At 31.5% G+C, this 22379-nt stretch overlaps 1 protein-coding gene across 2 annotated transcripts in view; it reads left to right on the plus strand.

Annotated features, from left to right (window-relative positions):
- The window catches only part of LOC130899596 (neurogenic locus Notch protein), a 262147-nt gene that overhangs the window by 182743 nt on the left and 57025 nt on the right, over positions 1-22379 (plus strand). For both annotated transcript variants that reach the window (XM_057809656.1, XM_057809657.1), the window contains exon 6: positions 18001-18357. In XM_057809656.1, coding sequence (XP_057665639.1) covers positions 18001-18357 — 357 coding nt within the window. The remainder of the gene's footprint in view (positions 1-18000; positions 18358-22379) is intronic.

The raw sequence follows: 22379 nt of genomic DNA on the forward strand, positions 1-22379 counted from the left end.
TTAGCGGCCTGGACTCTTATTTGATGGACTCGGTAATCCATGCACGATACTTGTACAAGTCAGAAAACCACTATTAGTAAATTATAATGGTTAGATGTTAAGAAGGCGTGATTTTTATGTTGATCACGGCTAGATAACAGACTATCATCAACCGATTTTCACATAATAGCCACAAGTATTTGATTTTCTACGTGAAACATTTCACACGTTATTTGAAATTTCGATTATTTAAATTCGTTTGGTTCTTACGAAATTAATTTGCATCTATATAGTTCGGATGTGATAAATATAAATATCAATTATATCGATACTATAAATTAAAAATTTTACTGATAAAGGTCTAAAAAATTTTTTGCAATTTTCAGCAAAACGGGGAGTTTTATCATAAAAATACTTTAGACAAAAATTGTAGATCATAAGATTATCTACAAAAAATGTCTTAATACTTTTTTTCTACGAACCACTGTTTCTGAGATATAATGATTCAAAAAGTTGTAAAAGTCAATTTAGACATTACATAAATGCATTAGTTATATAAAATCCCACCGAGCTGGAAATCAGTAGAATTGTTTAAATTTCAATTGACCATAGAATTTGAATGTTCCCCATCATTTCCGTGTATGGAAAACATATTATTCAAGGTCAAAGGTCAAAAAATGAGTTTTTTGCAATTTTCTGCAAAACCGTTAGTTTTATCTTGAAATACTTCAGACAAAAATTGTAGATCTTAAAATTATCTACAAAAAACATATCGATACTTTTTTTGCTACAAGCCAATGTTTCTGAGATATAATGATTCAAAAAGTTGTAATAGTTATAATCCGGTCAATTTAGACATTCAAAGCTACATAAATTCCCATCAAGCTGAAAATCAGTAAAATTGTTTAAAATACAATTGAAAATAAAATTTGAATTTTCCCCATCATTTCCGGGTATGGAAAAATTTTTATTCAAGGTTAAAGGTCAAAAAATGAGTTTTTTGTAATTTTCTGCAAAAGGGTTAGTTTTATCTTGAAAATACTTCAGACAAAAATTGTAGATCATAAAATTATATACAAAAACCGTAATGATACTTTTTTCTTACAAGCAACTGTTTCTGAGATATAATGATTCAAAGAGTTGTAAAAGTTATAATCCGGTCAATTTAGACATTCGAGGTTACATAAATTCCCATCAAGCTGAAAATCAGTAAAATTGTTTAAAATACAATTGAAAATCAAATTTGAATTTTCCCCATCATTTCCGTGTATGGAAAAATTTTTATTCAAGGTTAAAGGTCAAAAAATGAGTTTTTTATAATTTTCTGCAAAAGGGTTAGTTTTATCTTGAAAATACTTTAGACAAAAATTGTAGATCATAAAATTATCTACAAAAAACGTATCGATACTTTTTTCTTACAAGCCACTGTTTCTGAGATATAATGATTCAAAGAGTTGTAAAAGTTATAATCCGGTCAATTTAGATATTTTGAGGTTAAATAAATTCCCAGCAAGTTGAAAATCAGTAAAATTGTTTAAAATACAATTGAAAATGAAATTTGAATTTTCCCCTTCATTTCCGTGTATGGAAAAATTTTTATTCAAGGTTAAAGGTCAAAAAATGAGTTTTTTGTAATTTTCTGCAAAAGGGTTAGTTTTATCTTGAAAATACTTCAGACAAAAATTGTAGATCATAAAATTATCTACAAAAACCGTATCGATACTTTTTTCTTACAAGCCACTGTTTCTGAGATATAATGATTCAAAGAGTTGTAAAAGTTATAATCCGGTCAATTTAGACATTCGAGGTTACATAAATTCCCATTAAGCTGAAAATCAGTAAAATTGTTTAAAATACAATTGAAAATCAAATTTGAATTTTCCCCATCATTTCCGTGTATGGAAAAATTTTTATTCAAGGTTAAAGGTCAAAAAATGAGTTTTTTGTAATTTTCTGCAAAAGGGTTAGTTTTATCTTGAAAATACTTCAGACAAAAATTGTAGATCATAAAATTATCTACAAAAACCGTATCGATACTTTTTTCTTACAAGCCACTGTTTCTGAGATATAATGATTCAAAGAGTTGTAAAAGTTATAATCCGGTCAATTTAGACATTCGAGGTTACATAAATTCCCATCAAGCTGAAAATCAGTAAAATTGTTTAAAATACAATTGAAAATCAAATTTGAATTTTCCCCATCATTTCCGTGTATGGAAAAATTTTTATTCAAGGTTAAAGGTCAAAAAATGAGTTTTTTGTAATTTTCTGCAAAAGGGTTAGTTTTATCTTGAAAATACTTCAGACAAAAATTGTAGATCATAAAATTATATACAAAAACCGTAATGATACTTTTTTCTTACAAGCCACTGTTTCTGAGATATAATGATTCAAAGAGTTGTAAAAGTTATAATCCGGTCAATTTAGATATTTTGAGGTTAAATAAATTCCCAGCAAGTTGAAAATCAGTAAAATTGTTTAAAATACAATTGAAAATGAAATTTGAATTTTCCCCTTCATTTCCGTGTATGGAAAAATTTTTATTCAAGGTTAAAGGTCAAAAAATGAGTTTTTTGTAATTTTCTGCAAAAGGGTTAGTTTTATCTTGAAAATACTTCAGACAAAAATTGTAGATCATAAAATTATCTACAAAAACCGTATCGATACTTTTTTCTTACAAGCCACTGTTTCTGAGATATAATGATTCAAAGAGTTGTAAAAGTTATAATCCGGTCAATTTAGACATTCGAGGTTACATAAATTCCCATTAAGCTGAAAATCAGTAAAATTGTTTAAAATACAATTGAAAATCAAATTTGAATTTTCCCCATCATTTCCGTGTATGGAAAAATTTTTATTCAAGGTTAAAGGTCAAAAAATGAGTTTTTTGTAATTTTCTGCAAAAGGGTTAGTTTTATCTTGAAAATACTTCAGACAAAAATTGTAGATCATAAAATTATCTACAAAAACCGTATCGATACTTTTTTCTTACAAGCCACTGTTTCTGAGATATAATGATTCAAAGAGTTGTAAAAGTTATAATCCGGTCAATTTAGACATTCGAGGTTACATAAATTCCCATCAAGCTGAAAATCAGTAAAATTGTTTAAAATACAATTGAAAATCAAATTTGAATTTTCCCCATCATTTCCGGGTATGGAAAAATTTTTATTCAAGGTTAAAGGTCAAAAAATGAGTTTTTTGTAATTTTCTGCAAAAGGGTTAGTTTTATCTTGAAAATACTTCAGACAAAAATTGTAGATCATAAAATTATATACAAAAACCGTAATGATACTTTTTTCTTACAAGCAACTGTTTCTGAGATATAATGATTCAAAGAGTTGTAAAAGTTATAATCCGGTCAATTTAGACATTCGAGGTTACATAAATTCCCATCAAGCTGAAAATCAGTAAAATTGTTTAAAATACAATTGAAAATCAAATTTGAATTTTCCCCATCATTTCCGTGTATGGAAAAATTTTTATTCAAGGTTAAAGGTCAAAAAATGAGTTTTTTATAATTTTCTGCAAAAGGGTTAGTTTTATCTTGAAAATACTTTAGACAAAAATTGTAGATCATAAAATTATCTACAAAAAACGTATCGATACTTTTTTCTTACAAGCCACTGTTTCTGAGATATAATGATTCAAAGAGTTGTAAAAGTTATAATCCGGTCAATTTAGATATTTTGAGGTTAAATAAATTCCCAGCAAGTTGAAAATCAGTAAAATTGTTTAAAATACAATTGAAAATGAAATTTGAATTTTCCCCTTCATTTCCGTGTATGGAAAAATTTTTATTCAAGGTTAAAGGTCAAAAAATGAGTTTTTTGTAATTTTCTGCAAAAGGGTTAGTTTTATCTTGAAAATACTTCAGACAAAAATTGTAGATCATAAAATTATCTACAAAAACCGTATCGATACTTTTTTCTTACAAGCCACTGTTTCTGAGATATAATGATTCAAAGAGTTGTAAAAGTTATAATCCGGTCAATTTAGACATTCGAGGTTACATAAATTCCCATTAAGCTGAAAATCAGTAAAATTGTTTAAAATACAATTGAAAATCAAATTTGAATTTTCCCCATCATTTCCGTGTATGGAAAAATTTTTATTCAAGGTTAAAGGTCAAAAAATGAGTTTTTTGTAATTTTCTGCAAAAGGGTTAGTTTTATCTTGAAAATACTTCAGACAAAAATTGTAGATCATAAAATTATATACAAAAACCGTAATGATACTTTTTTCTTACAAGCAACTGTTTCTGAGATATAATGATTCAAAGAGTTGTAAAAGTTATAATCCGGTCAATTTAGACATTCGAGGTTACATAAATTCCCATCAAGCTGAAAATCAGTAAAATTGTTTAAAATACAATTGAAAATCAAATTTGAATTTTCCCCATCATTTCCGTGTATGGAAAAATTTTTATTCAAGGTTAAAGGTCAAAAAATGAGTTTTTTGTAATTTTCTGCAAAAGGGTTAGTTTTATCTTGAAAATACTTCAGACAAAAATTGTAGATCATAAAATTATATACAAAAACCGTAATGATATTTTTTTCTTACAAGCCACTGTTTCTGAGATATAATGATTCAAAGAGTTGTAAAAGTTATAATCCGGTCAATTCAGACATTTGAAGTTAATAAATTCCCAAAAATTTTATTGACCTTAGTACTTTATACGTGAGTTGTTGGGAAAGTTTCCTACCCAACAAACAAACATTTTTTTTTCATAATCATTTTTGTGTTCAGACATAGTTTCCAAGTCTGTTTAACCATTCCAAATAATAGTTAGCCTTAGCGTCCTCGTCTGTTGAAAATTTCTCCTCTGCAACTCAAACTTTAAGGTTATGAACCATGGTTTCCACCGACCTATGTGTAGGTACATTGTTTCGATGAAAAACACTTTCTGTTTCTTCAAACGTCGCCACTGTTTTACAACTACCTTATCCAAGCAATACATGATTATCTTTTTTTATATAAAGTGGATGAACAAAATTCCATAAATATCTAGAAAACGCTCGCAATCACTTTTCCGGTCGATGAAAACATATTATTTGCTTTATTGCTGCAAGCTCGCCGTTTAAATTCCGTTTTCTTGACTGTTTTCACCTCTAAAAATTGTAGTTGCGGATTCAAATTTCATCTCCAGTTATGAATCGACGCCAATAAGCTGATTCATTTTGTTCAAACCGCGTAAATCATGTTTGGAAGTGTTCCTTCGAATGAGATTTCAATCCAAAGCGATCAAACGCAGCACCTAACGCCCGTATAGCTCACGCATAATTCTTTAGTCAGTATATAGCAAATGCGTTTCTTTGATATGCTTATAGCTTCTTCCATCTCTCTAATCTAAATCTGACGATCGTCTGGTTCATTTTGGTGAAATTTTGGCAGCTCCGAAAGCTTGTCATCAGAGAAGCTGATACGATTACGTTTGACTTCGGATGCCCAAACTTTTACGATCCAACTACTCCTCATCATTTGCGTACGAGTATTTCCTTTTAAAAACAAATAATTAATGACAGCTCTTAATTTTTGCTATTGTTAAAAAAATCTCTACAACGATTCACTTACATTGATAAGTGCTGATATTTGAGATCGAAAACTTCCCAAAATTCAAGTAAGAATAGGTAAAGTACATGTACAGTTTACTATTACTACACCAACATTGGTGCCTTATTTATATTGTCGAATTTAAATTTATAGAAGGCTCGAAGGACCAGTTTACTACCTTCATTATCTGAAGAAAATAACTTATTGTAGTGTAGATTCAAGTTTCAGTATTCCATAGAATATTAGTGGTACAACAATATTAGTTAGTAGAAGTTACGTTCATGCAGAAACAACCTTTAGAATCGCCGAAAACAAGTTTCCATTGTTATAATTTGGACTTATTCCAAAGAAATATGGGGATGGTCCCAGACGTACTTGACCCAACAAAATACTTAAGAAAAAAGTATATTTATTTTCAACGTAATCTCCTTTTAGCTCCATACACTTTTCCCAGTGATGTTCAATAACTTCGATACCCTTTTCATAATGAGAATCGTCAAGCTCCTTAAAACAGACATTTTCTGCCGACATCATGTCTTCGTTGTTGGAAAATGTTTGACCCATTTAAGCCATTTTTTCAAGTCTGGGAACAGAAAATGAACCGAGAGGGCTAAATCTGCCGATTAGAGTGCCTTTAATTGATTAATTTTGGCCATGAGTATGAGTTGCGTTGTCTTGATGAAACAACGCTTTCTTCTTATCACAACGCGCCCGTTCGTATAACACTCGCCGTTGATAGTTTTTCTTTTTTCAAGATAATCAATGAAAATTAACCCATGCTCATCTCAATAAATCGACACCATGACCTTGCTTGTAGATGGAAAGGTCTTTGCGTTCTTTGGAGCCGATTTCCCTTCCCGATTTAGAGTCCATTGTTTTGATTGTTCTTTGTTTTGTTGCAAAGACGTTGTTTTTGTTCCATTGTAAGCAAACGCGGCTCCCATCTTGAGCACAGCTTTCTCATGTCCAAATGAGTGAGTCGTCACCTCATTTGGTCGACCACTGCGTTGCTATTTTTCACAAGTCGTACAGCCTCGCTTAAGCCTTGCTACCGAATATTTTACTGTTGATAACGAAGGAGCAGTCTCGCCCAAAGTAGAATCTAGTTCAGCTTTTATATCGCATACGATTTATAAATAGAAATATTTCGATTAGTATACGCTTTCTTCATTTTTGAATTAGAGCTCATCGAATTAACTCAAGATATAAATTTATTTGACAACTGACAGCTACACTGTCCTAATAACATAAGAACTGAGACCTTATGACTTCCCACTTATGACTTCTAGGTCATGCCAAGTACTTCTGGGACCATCCTCGTATAGTGATTATTAATCACGAAAGATTTACGCGGTATAAATATTGTTTTAAAAAAAATGAACATTTGTTCCAAAAATGGATTTTTTTTAATTGTCGAACGGCTCCGATTTGATTTACTCAACGAAATACAATCTATTAAAGAGATTCTGGGCATATTCAGATATTTTCTCACAGTCAGAGCTCCCAACATGAAGTGGGCGTTGAACGCCGTGCGACTGCGTGCATCCATTGACTATATTTTGTCCTTAGGCCATCAGGATTTCTACTTCGATACTGTATTACAAGTTGAAAGGGTTATTCGTATTTCTGAAACCACCTAAAGCTATTTAGACATTTTTCATATAATATTTCGACACGCTTTTAAAATTTTTCCAAATATTAACTTCTATATTTATTTGATTAATCATAATCAGATCAGGTTTAATATACAGTATGGCGTAACTAAATCGAATAAATTAATTAAGTTTAATTTTCTGAAACAGTTTCATTACTTGATTAATTTGTTTGAAGCTGATTCTGATAAACATTTTTTATTGACGCAGTTTAAACAAAATGAGTCGGATTTTTACACTCGATCTAATAGGGACTATAATCCGAGTTCAGATAAATCGCCCATCAGCTAATTTCGGATCCTAATCCTTAACGAACTTTAGATTACAGACGTGTTTAATTTTCAGTGGAAATTTCACATTTAAAACATGATATACAAGAACTATTTTTACTTTTTTTGTGAGGTAATTCTTCTATGAATAATTTTTTCGTTATATAATAGATTCCAGATGTTTAATAATTGTTATTGAACAGTTATAAACAATTTATCCTCTCACACGGATTTTTTCTAATATTTCCTAATATTTTAGTTATTTCTATGCTGAAATACTGAAAATCTATCAATCACACTGCTCATGAAAATTGATAGTAGTCAGCCATTTAAGGAAAATAGATGATTTTTAATATCGACATCGCTCGACGCTCAAGCGGTGAGCGTCGAAAGATGCCGCTTTTGCGATATCATCGCGCGCGGTGTCCTGTTCAAATTGGTTAAAGGTCGTTTTAGTTATTTTCTAGCTTTCGAACCAAAAGGACGTAATGAATTTGGTATCCAAACGATTATTATTTACAGAAAATACACGACTGCGAAGGCTAATCCCATAATTTTGCTACCATTTTCCTGTCTTTGTAGGAACGGTGTCTATCATTCCAAAGGGCTGACCTGGTTCGAATTTAAAAAAAAAAAGGAACAAGATCGAAGCTCGAGCGACGTTGAGCGGTGGTCTTTTGCAATGTGAACACATTCATTTAAAGTCTATAACCAGAAAGATTTTTTAACATCGCTGGAGCGGTATCGCTCGATGCTCACCGCTTGAGCGCTGCCAATGTGAACGCACACTTAGTTACTGGTCAAACAACGATCGCGTGAATTAAAATTTCGATTACTTTATGTACGTTTATTGTGATTTAAAACGTTTGGGTTGTAACATTTCAAATGATTTTAAGTTTTCTACATATCGTTGTACTAAAGTGGCATCCATAGGGTTGAATTTAGTTGTTAACAATCGATTAAAAATAACGGAGAACTGTTGAGATTGAAACATTGATGGATATTGGAACGAGTCAACGGAAGATAGCGAGACGTTTGATTGTTAGTCGTTCAACAGTACAAACAATACACCAGCGGTTTCTGGTGGCCGGCTGGCAAACGAAAAATCAACAGCTCGGATCGATCGCTGTCTCACGTTTGCTGCAACGTGAGACGCAAACCTCTAGAATGCTCCAAACTCACGGAATAGCAGTCAGCATGTGCTGTATGGCAACGATGGTAGAAATAAGATGTACAGAAGAGCTGGAGAAAAGTACTACCATATGCTGGGTTTTTTAGTAATGGTTTAATGCTAATCCAAGATAATGCTCGACCGCACACGGCGAGAATGGTAATGGAGTACCTTGAAGAGGATGGTATTGCAAAAATGCTTAAAGCCCCGATCTCAATCCTATTGAACATATTTGGGACAAGCTGAAAAGATGTGTAAGACGTCGCATACCTACTTCATCAACGCGTGAAGAGCTCCGATTGGCCCTTATTGAGGAATGGATCAATTTTCCCCAAGAAAACATTTTTGAAAAATAAACCCCGACACTTTTTGTGTGTGATTTGTACAATTATTCAACTGAAAATTTTGTTTTTTAATAAATTTATAAATTGTCGTACTGCTAAAAGCATTATTATATATATATATATATATATATATATATATATATATATATATATATATATATATATATATATATATATATATATTATTGCAACAAAAATAAACTACATGTTAAAATTTGGATAATTTCGCAAATTTTTTGGGTGGGCCGTTTTCGCTGACGAGCAGTGTATCTTTCTTGTATCAACTGTCAACTAATCTATCAATTCCCTCTTTTATTTTTTTTTTTCATTGTTTCCATTGTTTCTTAAGATAATTTCAGTCATGTATGTTTTAAAACAGATAAAAATAACTTTATAAAATAGGTCATCTTCCAATTGAAAGAAATCGAAACCGCTGTCGACTTCCTCTTGGATAAGAAAATCAACCATTCAAGCAAAAAATAAAATCAAAATATTCCCACGGAGACAGAAAGAGAGAGAAAACTATCTCGGGAACCCACGCGTTACCGGTTGCCATTCTGGCTTCTTTAGATCATCGATGACGATCTGCTATATCGATACGGTGTTATCATTCGAGATAGTTTACCTAATGCGGCTGAACGACTTCCGCTTCTTCTATAAATAGTTTAAAATAATTATAAGGAACATTTATTATTTACGAATTTATTTATCTATAAGGGTTTTCTTTTACATATTCTTTCCTTTTAGTTTTCTTTCTTATATTATACTATACAAAACGGAACGGGCGTACTTGGAGGCCTATGTGCGCAATAATTTATTATTTATCTCCTAATTATGAACTATACTATGCATAATGTTAATAATTATTAAAAAATCATAGGAAAAACTATGATGTACTATATATTTCAATATTATAATCAATTAGCAAACAAAAAGATTCTTAATATGAATCAAATTATTTTAATAACTACGAAATTGGAATAAGTGATAATGATCATGATACATCATAAAAAAAACTTCAGCAGCCCAAAAAAAATTAGATAATATTATATATGCGGCGCCGTGCTGCGTGCTGCTGTTAACATAGGACATACTTCTCATTATTTAGAAAATCGATCCAGAAATCATCAATACTTTAAAATAAATTAAACTACAATCATATTTACCTAGAAGTGATGAACTAATAGTATTTATACTCACTTTATAACGAAAAATATCAAAGAAAGAAGACACTAAGAATTAAAGCGAGTCAAGTAAAAGCGTACGTAGTAGCAAAGAATAAAAATGTAATGAAAGAAATGTTGCAATCATTAATGAAAAAAGATGAAAAAATGTCTATACCAATTAATGCTGAAAAGACAAAATAAAAATTGGAAAATGTAGGGAAAATATTCAAGTATCTAGGTGTGAGAAAAATTAGCGGTGGTGATATAACAGAAGTAAGAAAGATATAAGCGGCGAATATTGTAAATGTTGAAGAGGAAATAAAAACAAAACCTAAAATATATAAGACAACAAAGAAAGACCAAAATGATGCTGAGAATAGACCATAAAAATGACTTATAAGGAAGGAGAATAAATTAAGGAATTCTGGAGGTAGATAATGTAGTAAAGAGTAAGAGTATGATGGTTCGTACATATATGGCGAGCTGGACCGGAAGCAAAGATTGGTCGTGTTCGAGATTGATGCATGAGGTAGATATTGATTTGGAAATAATTCTGAATGAGAAACTATAACCAAATGGCTATGGATGGACAAAAGTCAACGGGACAAGTAATCAAACTAAAGTTGGAAGGCTGGGAGTGAAGTTTCTTGAAAAAAAAGTGTCCAAGATGTCTCGTGTCGCTATATATACATCTTTTTATCGATGGCCTGTCTAATCCCACTAAAAGTTACCGCTGCATTACTGATTTGTGGATCCCGCAACATTTTACAAAATTAAAATCGTTTCTATGGAAATAATAAATAACCAGCATCGGGCCGATTTAGTACCAGCTATTGTTAATGTAAAAAAGATAATGTACGGATTGAGATTTTTGCAATTTCATTATTAATAATGAAAGATATAGTTCGCTCTGCTTTTACTTTTTTTTCTCACAAAGCTTTCTCTTTTTATTGTCTTATTATTTATACAGACAATAATGTTCAGTTCTTGTTTCCTTATTATGATTACAGTTTACGTATGACACAAGTGACAAATATATACACATACTCCGCAAGCACACATTAGTCACTGAACCGTCGCCTTCCAAAGTATATCACTCAAAAAACCGGAATTAGGTTCCTATTATCATTGGAAGTGTGTCTTTTACTCTTTTGGGCGTGTGTCATTCGTTTTAGGAAGTCTAGAGACTTGGATCCACTTGCTATTGCAGACTTAACTCGAGATATTTTCAATGTTGACGTGGTGCAGTTGTTTACTTAGCCATGGATATCCAAGCGTACTATTTCCTAGTTCTCTCAGCTTCCTCGATATTTCTTCTATTTCCTGGTGTGTACCTACGCATCAGATGGGGATAAGGATAGATCTGATTAGATGGAGCTTATTTTCACTTCCAGCTTCCTTCATATTCTCCTAATAGCTCTCATTTCTTCCTTGTTTTGTCTACTAGATATTTGACCTTGATGGTCCAGGTAATACCTTCTCTCACGATATCCAGGTTATCTTTTGGCGTTATTCCATACTTTTAGAAGAACACTGCTGGGTCTTCTTCGATTCGTGGCATTCTAAAATCGTCGCATAACCATCGTAGGTTGGGTTTTCTATTGGCTTCTAAGCAAAAATATAAAAAAAATGAAATACTTTTGTTTTCGTTCCTACTTTCGTTGGTGGATCATTCTTCGCATATTGTCCAGTTTTCTAACAATTAAAAAAATTGTAAATATAGCTTTTGAACACGCTTCAGATTATAAGGACATTTTATAAGAATAATAACAGCTTATACTATCTTACGAACTATTTATTTTTTCCCATGGATATTTCCCAATTAATTCCTCAGTTTTATAATTAAATCCCTCAATGATATGAACATGTAGTTCATATATTTTACCAATGCAATTCTTCTATTTTAATTAGCTATGAATAAACCAATGATTTAATAAAAAAGTTTCCTTGATACGGTCCTGTGTGTTTATAATGTGACTAGTATAAGAATTGGGAAACCAGTAATTGATTTAATGTCTGTCCCTTTCTAGAGTGAAAGGTGGAGTGCTGCATTGTATGCAAATTTTTCTATAACAGTGAGATAATATTTTATATTCAGACGTTTGCAAAATTGATTTGAAAAGAGAAAAAACGCATCACACCACTAGTGTCTGTAGAAGGATAAATAATTTCGCGACGAATTTTCGCTATTTAATTGTAACAAAATTATATTTTGAGTAATTCTTTCTAGTACTACAATCTATGAATTTTAGCTTCTTCGATACAATATGGAACTTCATTTCAGATGACCCTCGTAAAAAACTCGATAAATCTACATCAACATTTCAATTTCTATTTTGAATCATTCTCATTATCATATTAAACATTTTTCATCGTAATTATAAATATAAAGGTTGGTGAAGTCATGAAGGATATAACTCATTTTCAAAACACTTTAATATTTCTAAAATTAAATTACCAAAGATATAATATTATATATAAAACTCCCTATAATAGCTGTTTACGTGGGACAGACATCTCACCTACCAGAAAATAGATTTAAGAATCATCAGTACGTTAGACAAATAGAACATAATTTGATAATAAACAGTACAAGAAAAAAGAATTTTTGGAGATGTTTACATAAGAAAGAAACTGGTCTCTTTCAGGGTGACTGTAGAAAAATGACTGTGCAAACCAGAACTCTACAAATTATAGAAAAAAAAACTTGGGAAAAATGAGCAGAAGGAAAAATGTGAAAAGTATTACGTCTAAAAACTAAAAAACAAACTCATGATGTGAACTTGTAATGTCGAAAGTGCTTATACAACTAGAAGTAAGACTTAAGACATCAAAATTAAAGGAATGATTGTTCTTTTCAGTAACAAGGGAAGACAATATTGTGGGAAACTGTCTTTCTACTACAAAAAATTAAATTAATTTATCCATGTAATCATTATGATACTGTTTACATGAGACATACTTCTCAATATTTATAAAATAGATGAAAAAGTCATCAATACCATGGAAAATAAAATAACATGGAATAGCAAGAAACGCTATCTATCATCGCACGTGTAATGTATGTTGCCTATGTTAGAGTTTATGGTGTTTTCCGTAGACTCTCCCATTCCAATATTCGTTTTGACCATATTTGTTCTGCATTCTTCAGATGTGACTATACCATAGCAAAACTATATATTTCCCAGTTTCATTTTTATTGAGCGTTCTACTCCCATTTGTTGCCATATTTCTTATTTTGTCGCTTCTTCCAACTTTTATGCACCAGTTTTGGAAAATTGTTGTTTATTTTCTTTAGTCACAGTGTTGTTCTGTCCATGGAGTGCTCTAGTGGTTGGTTATTGATTTAAAAAAAAGCTTTTTGGTAATGAAGCACCTTCAGAGAAGACCGTTTTCAATTGGTATGCAGAATTTCGTGATGTTCGTGCATCTGTGATGAATGTTGCCCAAAATCGGTTATCATTTCGAAAAATTTCAAAAAAAAAGACACATCTCTCAAGATATCGCAGACTGCAGTACAATCGATTTGCATGAACATTTAGATGTGACAAATATACGTTCCAGATGGATTCCGCAGGCCAACACGTCAAACAACTTATTTTTGAAGGACATGAAAAATTTTCATCACCTCAAGAAGTTGTTGAATACTTTATTTTTTCACGATATCAGTTTCATAATGGAAAAAATGTTTTGAGCATCCGCGAAAATTTCGGAAAGCAACAAAACATTTTGTTTCGAATTTGTGCGTTTCTGTTTGTAATAACTTAAAAGGCAACCCTCGTATATAAAATAATTAATTCTGACAATGATAAGAAGTCCTAAGCAATTTCATCAAAATATTGTGAAAATGCTACAGAAAAACCGCTTAATTCTACTTTCAATAATTCCAAAGTTGAATGATTTCATTGAATTGAGTTTGATTAAAAAATTTTTGTCATTGTCTTTAAATTTTTTTTTATTAGTGCTTATCATACTTCATGCTCACCAAACAGGAAATATTAACAATTAATGTGATGAGAGGTTATCGTGATCGTAGAACTTTTGATGAGGTAGCTCACTTATTTAATGATACTTAGGTACCCAAATCGTAAGTAAATTACCAAATCTACGGTTTGGAGGATTGTGAAACGTTTCTAAGAAGTAGATTCAACCTAAAATCGACTTAAAAGTGCTTAATTAAGGACCGTAACTAATAATTTAATAATCCTTTGGATGTTTATCAAAGTTTCGTTGAAAATACCTGTACATTCATTCAGAATACTGCAAGATGTTAAAGTATGGAAACCGTTTGTAACGTTATTAAGAAGTACGATTGTGACTATTAAATTTGGGATGAAATTCGAAAAAAAAAAAACTAGAAGGGATGTAAACGGAATGGATTGGAATGTAAAAGCGGTAAAAGTATAGTAAAAATAACTTTTGCTTGCACTTACCGTATCGTTATGGTTTAGAATCATAATAAAAACATTAATTTGGCGTTTTCGATGACAATATCCATTTATCGAGGTCCCAGATGTCTGAAACCTGTACTTTACTTGATTTATGAATAACACGAACCACCATTTTCTCTTCATTTCTAAAACATATCGTATATCATAGGAAAATAGCTTTTTCCATGAAATCTCTCTCATCACTTGAACAAAAATCCAGTATAATCTACCTTTAAATTGAAAATGTCTATAAGGGTTGCTATTGTTGATCATATGGAGGTCCTATTATCTAGGTTATTCATTCTCCCCAGAACTGGAGAGTGCTTCGGGCATCGCTGGCTCGGAAGCGAGATTCTTCCACTGGGTCAAATTGCAGGAACTTCTTCCTTTTTTCATGTAATGGTAATGGTAATATTAGTTTCCTCCTCTCTTCTACAGAACCGAAATCCATATCTGAGTTGTATCTATTATAGACCCTTTCCACTTGTCCTGTGATTAGGGCTACCAAAACAACGTCATCGTGTTCTAAGAGTTAAATAAAAGTTATGTGCATAAAATTCAACATTTTTTGTCTATGCTTTATTTTTTTAAACAATAAAAACACCGAAAAATCGGTACAAATTTTGTTTTTTGCGTTTTGCGCTGAACCTATGCCAGACTTGTCGTTGTTACTTTGGGCAATATTGTAAAGAATTGAAAAATCTTCCAAATAAACTTTTATAAATTAAATTTCGATAATTTGTTGCTTATATAATTTAACCGAAAGGAGAAAATTTTTAACTTTTTAAATTGTTTATAATTTGTTTAATTTTAAATATAAAGGTTTCTTATTCACTGAAAACCGAGATCTCGATGTACTTGATCAATGCTCTAAAGATGTGGCCCCAATGGTTTTTACAAAATGGCAATTAAACCATAGAAGGCCCCTTTTTTCAAAGGGCCATTCTTGCTCACCGGATGGTCCTATCATCATTTGGAAAGTCGCGTTGGAAAGAGAAGAGTTGAACTAAAAATCCCACGTCTCAGTTTTTCGAATTTTTTTTAACCTCAAAAAAGTGTTCAAAAAATTCATAAACAATTTATTGTTTTTTAAACATTTTATAAAAATATCGTAATACCAATGTCATATTCGGAAAGCTGGCAGTCTAATTTGGGGCGAAGTTAGACATTTTTGTTTAAATTCAGAGCGGTTTGGTTTTTCAATATTAAGGAATGTTTTTTGCGTCATTTTGTAGGGAAAGCTTGAAATTTTTATCAATAAAAGTTTCAATAATCTATAATTGAAAATGTGTATTTGGTAGCAGTATAAGTGCGGAGCGCTGAAAAATATTAATTATCTCAATAACTATTGGGCCGATTTTGATCTTTTTTTTAACTGGGCAAACTCATTCAGTTAAAATTATTTGATTTAAAATTAATAGACTTATTTATTATTTAAATAAACAGTTATTTATAATGGCATGAAATACTTAATGCATTCTAGGTGAAAATATTTAATTTTATGGGGAAATATTTCGTAATTACTGCTTTACTTGAATAGGCCAGGGCACTTACGTAAAAAAAGGCTTTAGTGACAAAATAACTACACTCCTTTATAATTGTTTATCTAGAAACAACAATTTATCTCTTGAACTAATTAATATTTTTCAACGTCTACTTTTGTAGTTCTTTTAATAACAAGAAAAGAAGGATTGAACTTTTTTTATGTAAAGTCACCAGCAACGAAGCTGTAAGAAAAAAATGAAAAGTTGCCTTGAAATTCGACACAAACAGTTGTTTTTGAAAATGAAAAAAAAAATTATTTTAGACCACGGATAAAGATATGTCCGACCGAAATACAAAGTTTCACACATATCGTGGAAAACTAAGCAAGATGATGATTTTTTGGGTTATCTCGCCTGGACTAAATTGATTGAATTGATTGAAACAATGTAGTACGTCTCAGTGATAAAATATATTCATGAGATCTAAGACGGAAAGAGAGGAGAAGAGAGAAAACAAAATAAAAAGAACACGATAAGTACACGGCACGCTACGATCGTGTAAAGCTGTTTCTGCGGTATACATTCGATAACAAATTTATTTAGAATTTATATATGCAACATTGTATTTTGTATAGATATAGATATTTGTTGTCTTGTAAGTGGTAGTAAAATGCGCAGCAGTGTTTTTCAATGGCGAAATACATTTTACAGGATTCAGTCTTGTCGGGTTAAATTCGTGAAAAGTGAATTGAATTAAACACAAATGTCAGAGGATAGAACAAACCACATTTTATGTTAACAAGAAGAATAAATAACTCCAGGAAACAAGTTGGAATTCGAAGAAAAATATATATAGAGAGGAAAATATACAAAATTAGACCAATTACCGTAAAATCAACATTCACCTCTGCTGTTACTTCTTCATTTGACAGATATCGATTCCCACCAAGCCATTTTCGCAAGCTTGGAAACAAAATATAATCGAAGTGAGCCAGATCCGGCGATTACTACGGACGGAACATTGATGTCAATGTAGTTAGGCTCATTTATATGCAACAATTGCGGACGATTGGACAGGAGAATTGTCTTAATATAACAATATTTTTTTCCGCAACAAACGCGGTCGTTTTCTCCTGATTTTGTCATGTAAATATGTAGAAAAATCATCAGTTATCATTTTCCCTTTTGGAGTACAAATGATTGTTTGAATATTTTCCGACCTCAACCTAAAGATGTTACTAACACAGCTTGACTAACGACGAATGTTAGAGACGAACGTAAACTGCAGTAACCAGTGATAGTCTTCAAAAAATTCACCAAATGGTATCGAATGACCGTCAGATTGAAATTAGAGAGATAGAAGATGCTATTGGCACATCAAAAGCATGCATCCGCTTGTTTGGGCCAAAAGAACGTTCGAATGAACGTTTCCCTCTCCTTATTGACTCCTTATTGTCCTTATTGATCTTAAAAATTATTCCATAGAACGAAGCACTTCCAGGATAATATTCACGTAACTTTTCCTTGGTTTCCTCAACGTAAAAAATAATCTTAAGCACTTAGCGCAACAGTTTTCTACAATATGACTATTAAAACTAATCTATCTATCAATTTTGACATATGTTATCAGAAAATTGTCTATCTCTTTCTCGTAATATAAGTGCTAAGTTATTCCAAACATACGAGGTGTGATAAAGAAGTTAAAAGAATACTTTGATTTTCTTATTAAAGTTTAAATGGTTTTGTTGATAAATTAGGTCTCGTCTGATTGAAATTTATTTTTTAGAACAGGTAAAAAATAAACGTTTTGATCTATTTCTTTGTTTTTTTCTAGATAAATATCGAAATACGCGTCAAAATTTAAATATTTCATATGTTCTAATAGAAATAAGTGTATTTTTGACTCAAATTGAATCGAAAACTTATTTTAAGCAATATTATATGTTGTTTCAGGTTTCCGAGGTCCAAATTGCGAAGAAAACATCGACGATTGTCCCGGAAATCAATGCCAAAATGGTGGCGTTTGCATCGATGGTGTTAACAGCTACACCTGCAAATGTCCATCAACTTATACGGGTACTTTCTGCGAAAGAGACGTCGATGAATGTTCGATGCGTCCTACGGTATGTCAAAACGGAGCCACTTGTACTAACAGCATCGGTGGCTTTTCTTGTATCTGCGTCAACGGATGGACCGGTCCTGATTGCTCGGTCAATATTGACGATTGCGCCGGAGCGGCTTGTTTCAACGGCGCCACTTGCATCGATAGAGTCGGCAGCTTTTATTGCAGATGTACACCAGGAAAAACAGGTATGTTTTGTTTAAATATATATAGAATGCAAAGAAAAAATTATTGAGAAAATTGATAAAGTAAACCTAAAAAGCGGGTGTGATTCCGGAAGAATTTTTCTCAATGCTTGTCCTTGATTCAACCCTTCAAGGTTATAACAATTTTACTAAATATATTAGAAAATATTGATTTTAGAGAAAAAAGTTTCAAACAAAAAATGGAATTCATAAAAAGTTGTACAAAAAATGTTGAATACATTTTTCACGTAAATCTATTCTTTTGGCTTATATGACCCAAAGTATCTCGTCAAGGGGCAAATTGACTAACCTAAGCGAGTGGTAAAGAGCATTAGCACCCCCTTTTCGACGTAAAAATAGTCAATTTGACTTTTACCGAGATATTTTGGGTCAAAAGACTAGAGCCACGTAAAATCTAGAAATATAACTGAGATATAAAATTCACAAAACAAATATCTCATAATTTTAATATCATATAAATCTAATTAAACGTATTGTGAGTATAATTTTCTCGACAAACTTGTATCTCGTTAAGAAACTAAAATAATCTATCCATAAACTTTTTGTAGTTTAAAAACTTTTTTTATCTTTGTCATCATGTAAAACTCGCTCCTATACAAATTTTAATCATTTTTCTCGGTATATGAAACTCGTCAAAGTTATATCTCGTTAAGAAACTGAAATAATCGATTGCGTACAAACTTTTTGATCTTTTTTTCTCGTGTATAACTCATCCTTCAACAATTTGATAATTTTTCTCAGTATGTCAATCTCTTCAAAGATATACATTGTTACAAAATCAAAATATACGAATGTACACACTTTTTTAGTATATATTTAGTTATATAAGTTTTGAAATTAGTGAAACAGTTGGATCCTTAATGCCTATGAACAAGTATAAATGCGTTTGGAAGAAGTTTTCGGTATTCTGTATAACAAACATTACTCGAGCAATCGAAAATAATCGATTCTACCATTAATGTGACGTAATCTACAACAAATTACGTCGAGTTGCTAATGAAAAGTAAAAATCGATTATTTTCGATTGCTTTAGTGTTCTATAACTTAATTTTTTATAATTTATTATTCCTCGAATGTTTGATCTGTTTAGTTTAGGAAATTATTGTTGATCAGGACTAGAAAATGCTAAAAAATCTGGGAAATACAAGAATGAAATGTTATTTATATTAATATGTCGTCTTTCAAGTAGATATCTAAAAACTTTGAAATTACTCATCGGTAGATCGAATTCTTGCAGATTCAACACACATTTTTGTGTAGGGATTGTAAGAAACTAAAAATAGACCCAATATTCTGTCACTTAATCGGAATATGATATTTGGCACGCGTAAAAAAACCCTTTCCGTAAAGGGGTAAATCTGCAATTGGGTGCTAAACAGGATATTCCAACACCCCTTGTCATTTCGACAGGTGTCATCGTGTTTCGCGCGTAGCCTCATTCTTCTCTTCCTAATTCTATGCGAGATTCCGAGAGGTCTTTTTTTTGTTAAGGGTTAACTCGGTCGCTATACATCCACCATCAACTTATGGGAATTTTAATCTTTCAGTTACTTGCATTTATCTGTTTCAAATTTTTTTTTATGTATAGTTTTATGTTTTCAATGTTTTTCGTATGCTTAAAAAATTGCTTATGTGGTGGAAAATTATCCCTGTGGATTCTTTCTGGTCGAAATCTTGAATCGTATAGTCTACTAGCATGGTTTCGATAAGATGGTGCGTCTTCTCATTTTGTAAAACTTTTTTTTGAGTAGTACTATTTTCATATAGATACAGGTTTACATTATACATCCATCAAAACGATAATATTGCCATTTAACAACATCATCGATAATGAAAACAATGCTACGACAAATACACCCTTTGGCGCGCGTTTCGTTACTTAATTTACAGTCTTCAGAGACATCAAAATATCTAAACTTAGACACCTTGTACATATTAGTATTATATGAAACATCGCAATTGAAAATACGAATATTATTTCTAATAAGACTCGCTCCGTATATATATGGCATTTTCTTTATAAATTAGAAACAAAATCAACGAGATAAATTTCTCGTTACAATTGTCAAGTCTTGAGTTATTTCCAGTTTTTTTTCTCTCTATAATTGAATTCGTTCCTAATGATAATTTTATAGTTGCAACATTAATCAAATTTAACATAATTCCGATACAAATCGTATATTTATATGTCAAAATGAACGCATTGTTATTCCTATTTCGATTTATGTATCACTTTAATCTGTTGAAGAAAGGTGTGGCCCTGCTCAGCTAGACCGACTTCTCGTAACTAGAGTTTAGCGAACTTTACGAGAAGCCGCAGAAAACTATTAGAATTATATTGATAAAGTATAAAAACAATAAGTAGTTACAGTTATATGACGTTACCTGTCACTATTCTACATATTTATCTGACTAATAATTATTTTCGTTGTTGATATGAGTGGATTCCAAGATATTTCACTTGATTTTTCTGACTGTTTCAGTTCCTTGACGACGCGCGCCGCTTTTTATTTCGCAGTTTCAACAGACTCAAATTAACCACACACATACTTTTCGCATGTTAAAATTTCCATGTAAAATATGCCGCTAATAATCATTCCTATGGATTCATCAATAGTACGAATACGTATTTTCATCCGTTTTTTGACGTGGAACGTAATCATTTTCTTGGCCATATTGAAAACGCTTAAACACAGGCGACTGCTACACTGATTTATCTACAGTTATGGTAGACATCACATTAAAAAGACTTCAGTTTAAACATCTGACGGTCGTTAACTTTTGATATCTGCGTTAGTTCTTCTCCACCACTCGTTTCGCTATTTTCGTTGTTTTTTTTTTATTTGAAAGGACTATCCTGTCCAGATAGTTCATTATTATATTATAAAATCCGTTGTTTAACCCTAAAATATAAAGGGCTCAATGAATAGAAGGACAAATGGTCAGTGCTACCGAAAAATCGTAGAGATGAAGTCTCCATCTTGAACATACGAGATTGAACCATAGCTACTTATTCGATGCTATTGCAAATTGACTTTAAAACACATAATCGCAGAAAGATCATTGTCCAATCCACCACTACCTAAATACATATAATACCAAAATTCAACTTGTTTTGTCCAATTGATTGACTCTCTAATAACCGGGATATTGTTGACGTGAATGAATTTTGTAATAAAAAAAGCCCGTTGTCGTCAAATTTAATATTGGGTATACATAATTAAAGAAACGTTTTCCTTCTAGATTTGTACACGTCGTTAAAGTTTTTCTTTTTTTTCAAAATACACGCGAACCACCGAAAAGCTTCAAATTGATGCATTCGAAATTTCTCTCGCTTTAAGACAAGTTATAATTAATCAACTTGAAATTTCTGTATAATTAAAATGCCATTAAAAAAAATTTGACTCACTTTTAATAATAGAGGTTCATACGTTTTAATAACATCCTGTGTAATATTCGTACGTATTTTTAAAGCGGGCAATAGTGTTGTTGCTTATAACGGTTCTTACACACTTTGTCTGTATAAGGATAGATGGCGCTATTATTGACATTCATACAGGATGCGGCAGTCAATCCTGCATTTTTGAAATGGCTGTGAAAAATAAACAAATGCTTTTTTCAAAATTTTATTGTTACAATCTTCTTGTGTATTAAAAAGAATTGACGAAACGTAAAAATGTAATTAATCAACTCAATTAAAAAATAACGCCTATCATATGGCGTCCTTCCCGATGAATGCAGGCGATTTCTGAAATTTTCCATCACGTAATGAAACATGAGCTGAGAAATTCTCAGGATTTCCAATCGGATTTTTTCCTTGAGTTACTTACACATGGTGTGAGTTCGGGTGAATAAGTAGGCCAAGGAATCGCTCCGTTTCACATAATTTGAAAAACAATATTCACACTCATACGTGTCATCGTATAGCTTATTACTCCGTCTTGTTGGAATAGAGGTTTATCATTCACTGAATGTTGACGAAATCGATGAATGAAAATTAACCT

The sequence above is a fragment of the Diorhabda carinulata genome, chromosome 11 (assembly GCF_026250575.1).
Source record: "Diorhabda carinulata isolate Delta chromosome 11, icDioCari1.1, whole genome shotgun sequence".
In the NCBI taxonomy this organism is placed as follows: Eukaryota; Metazoa; Arthropoda; class Insecta; order Coleoptera; family Chrysomelidae; genus Diorhabda; species Diorhabda carinulata.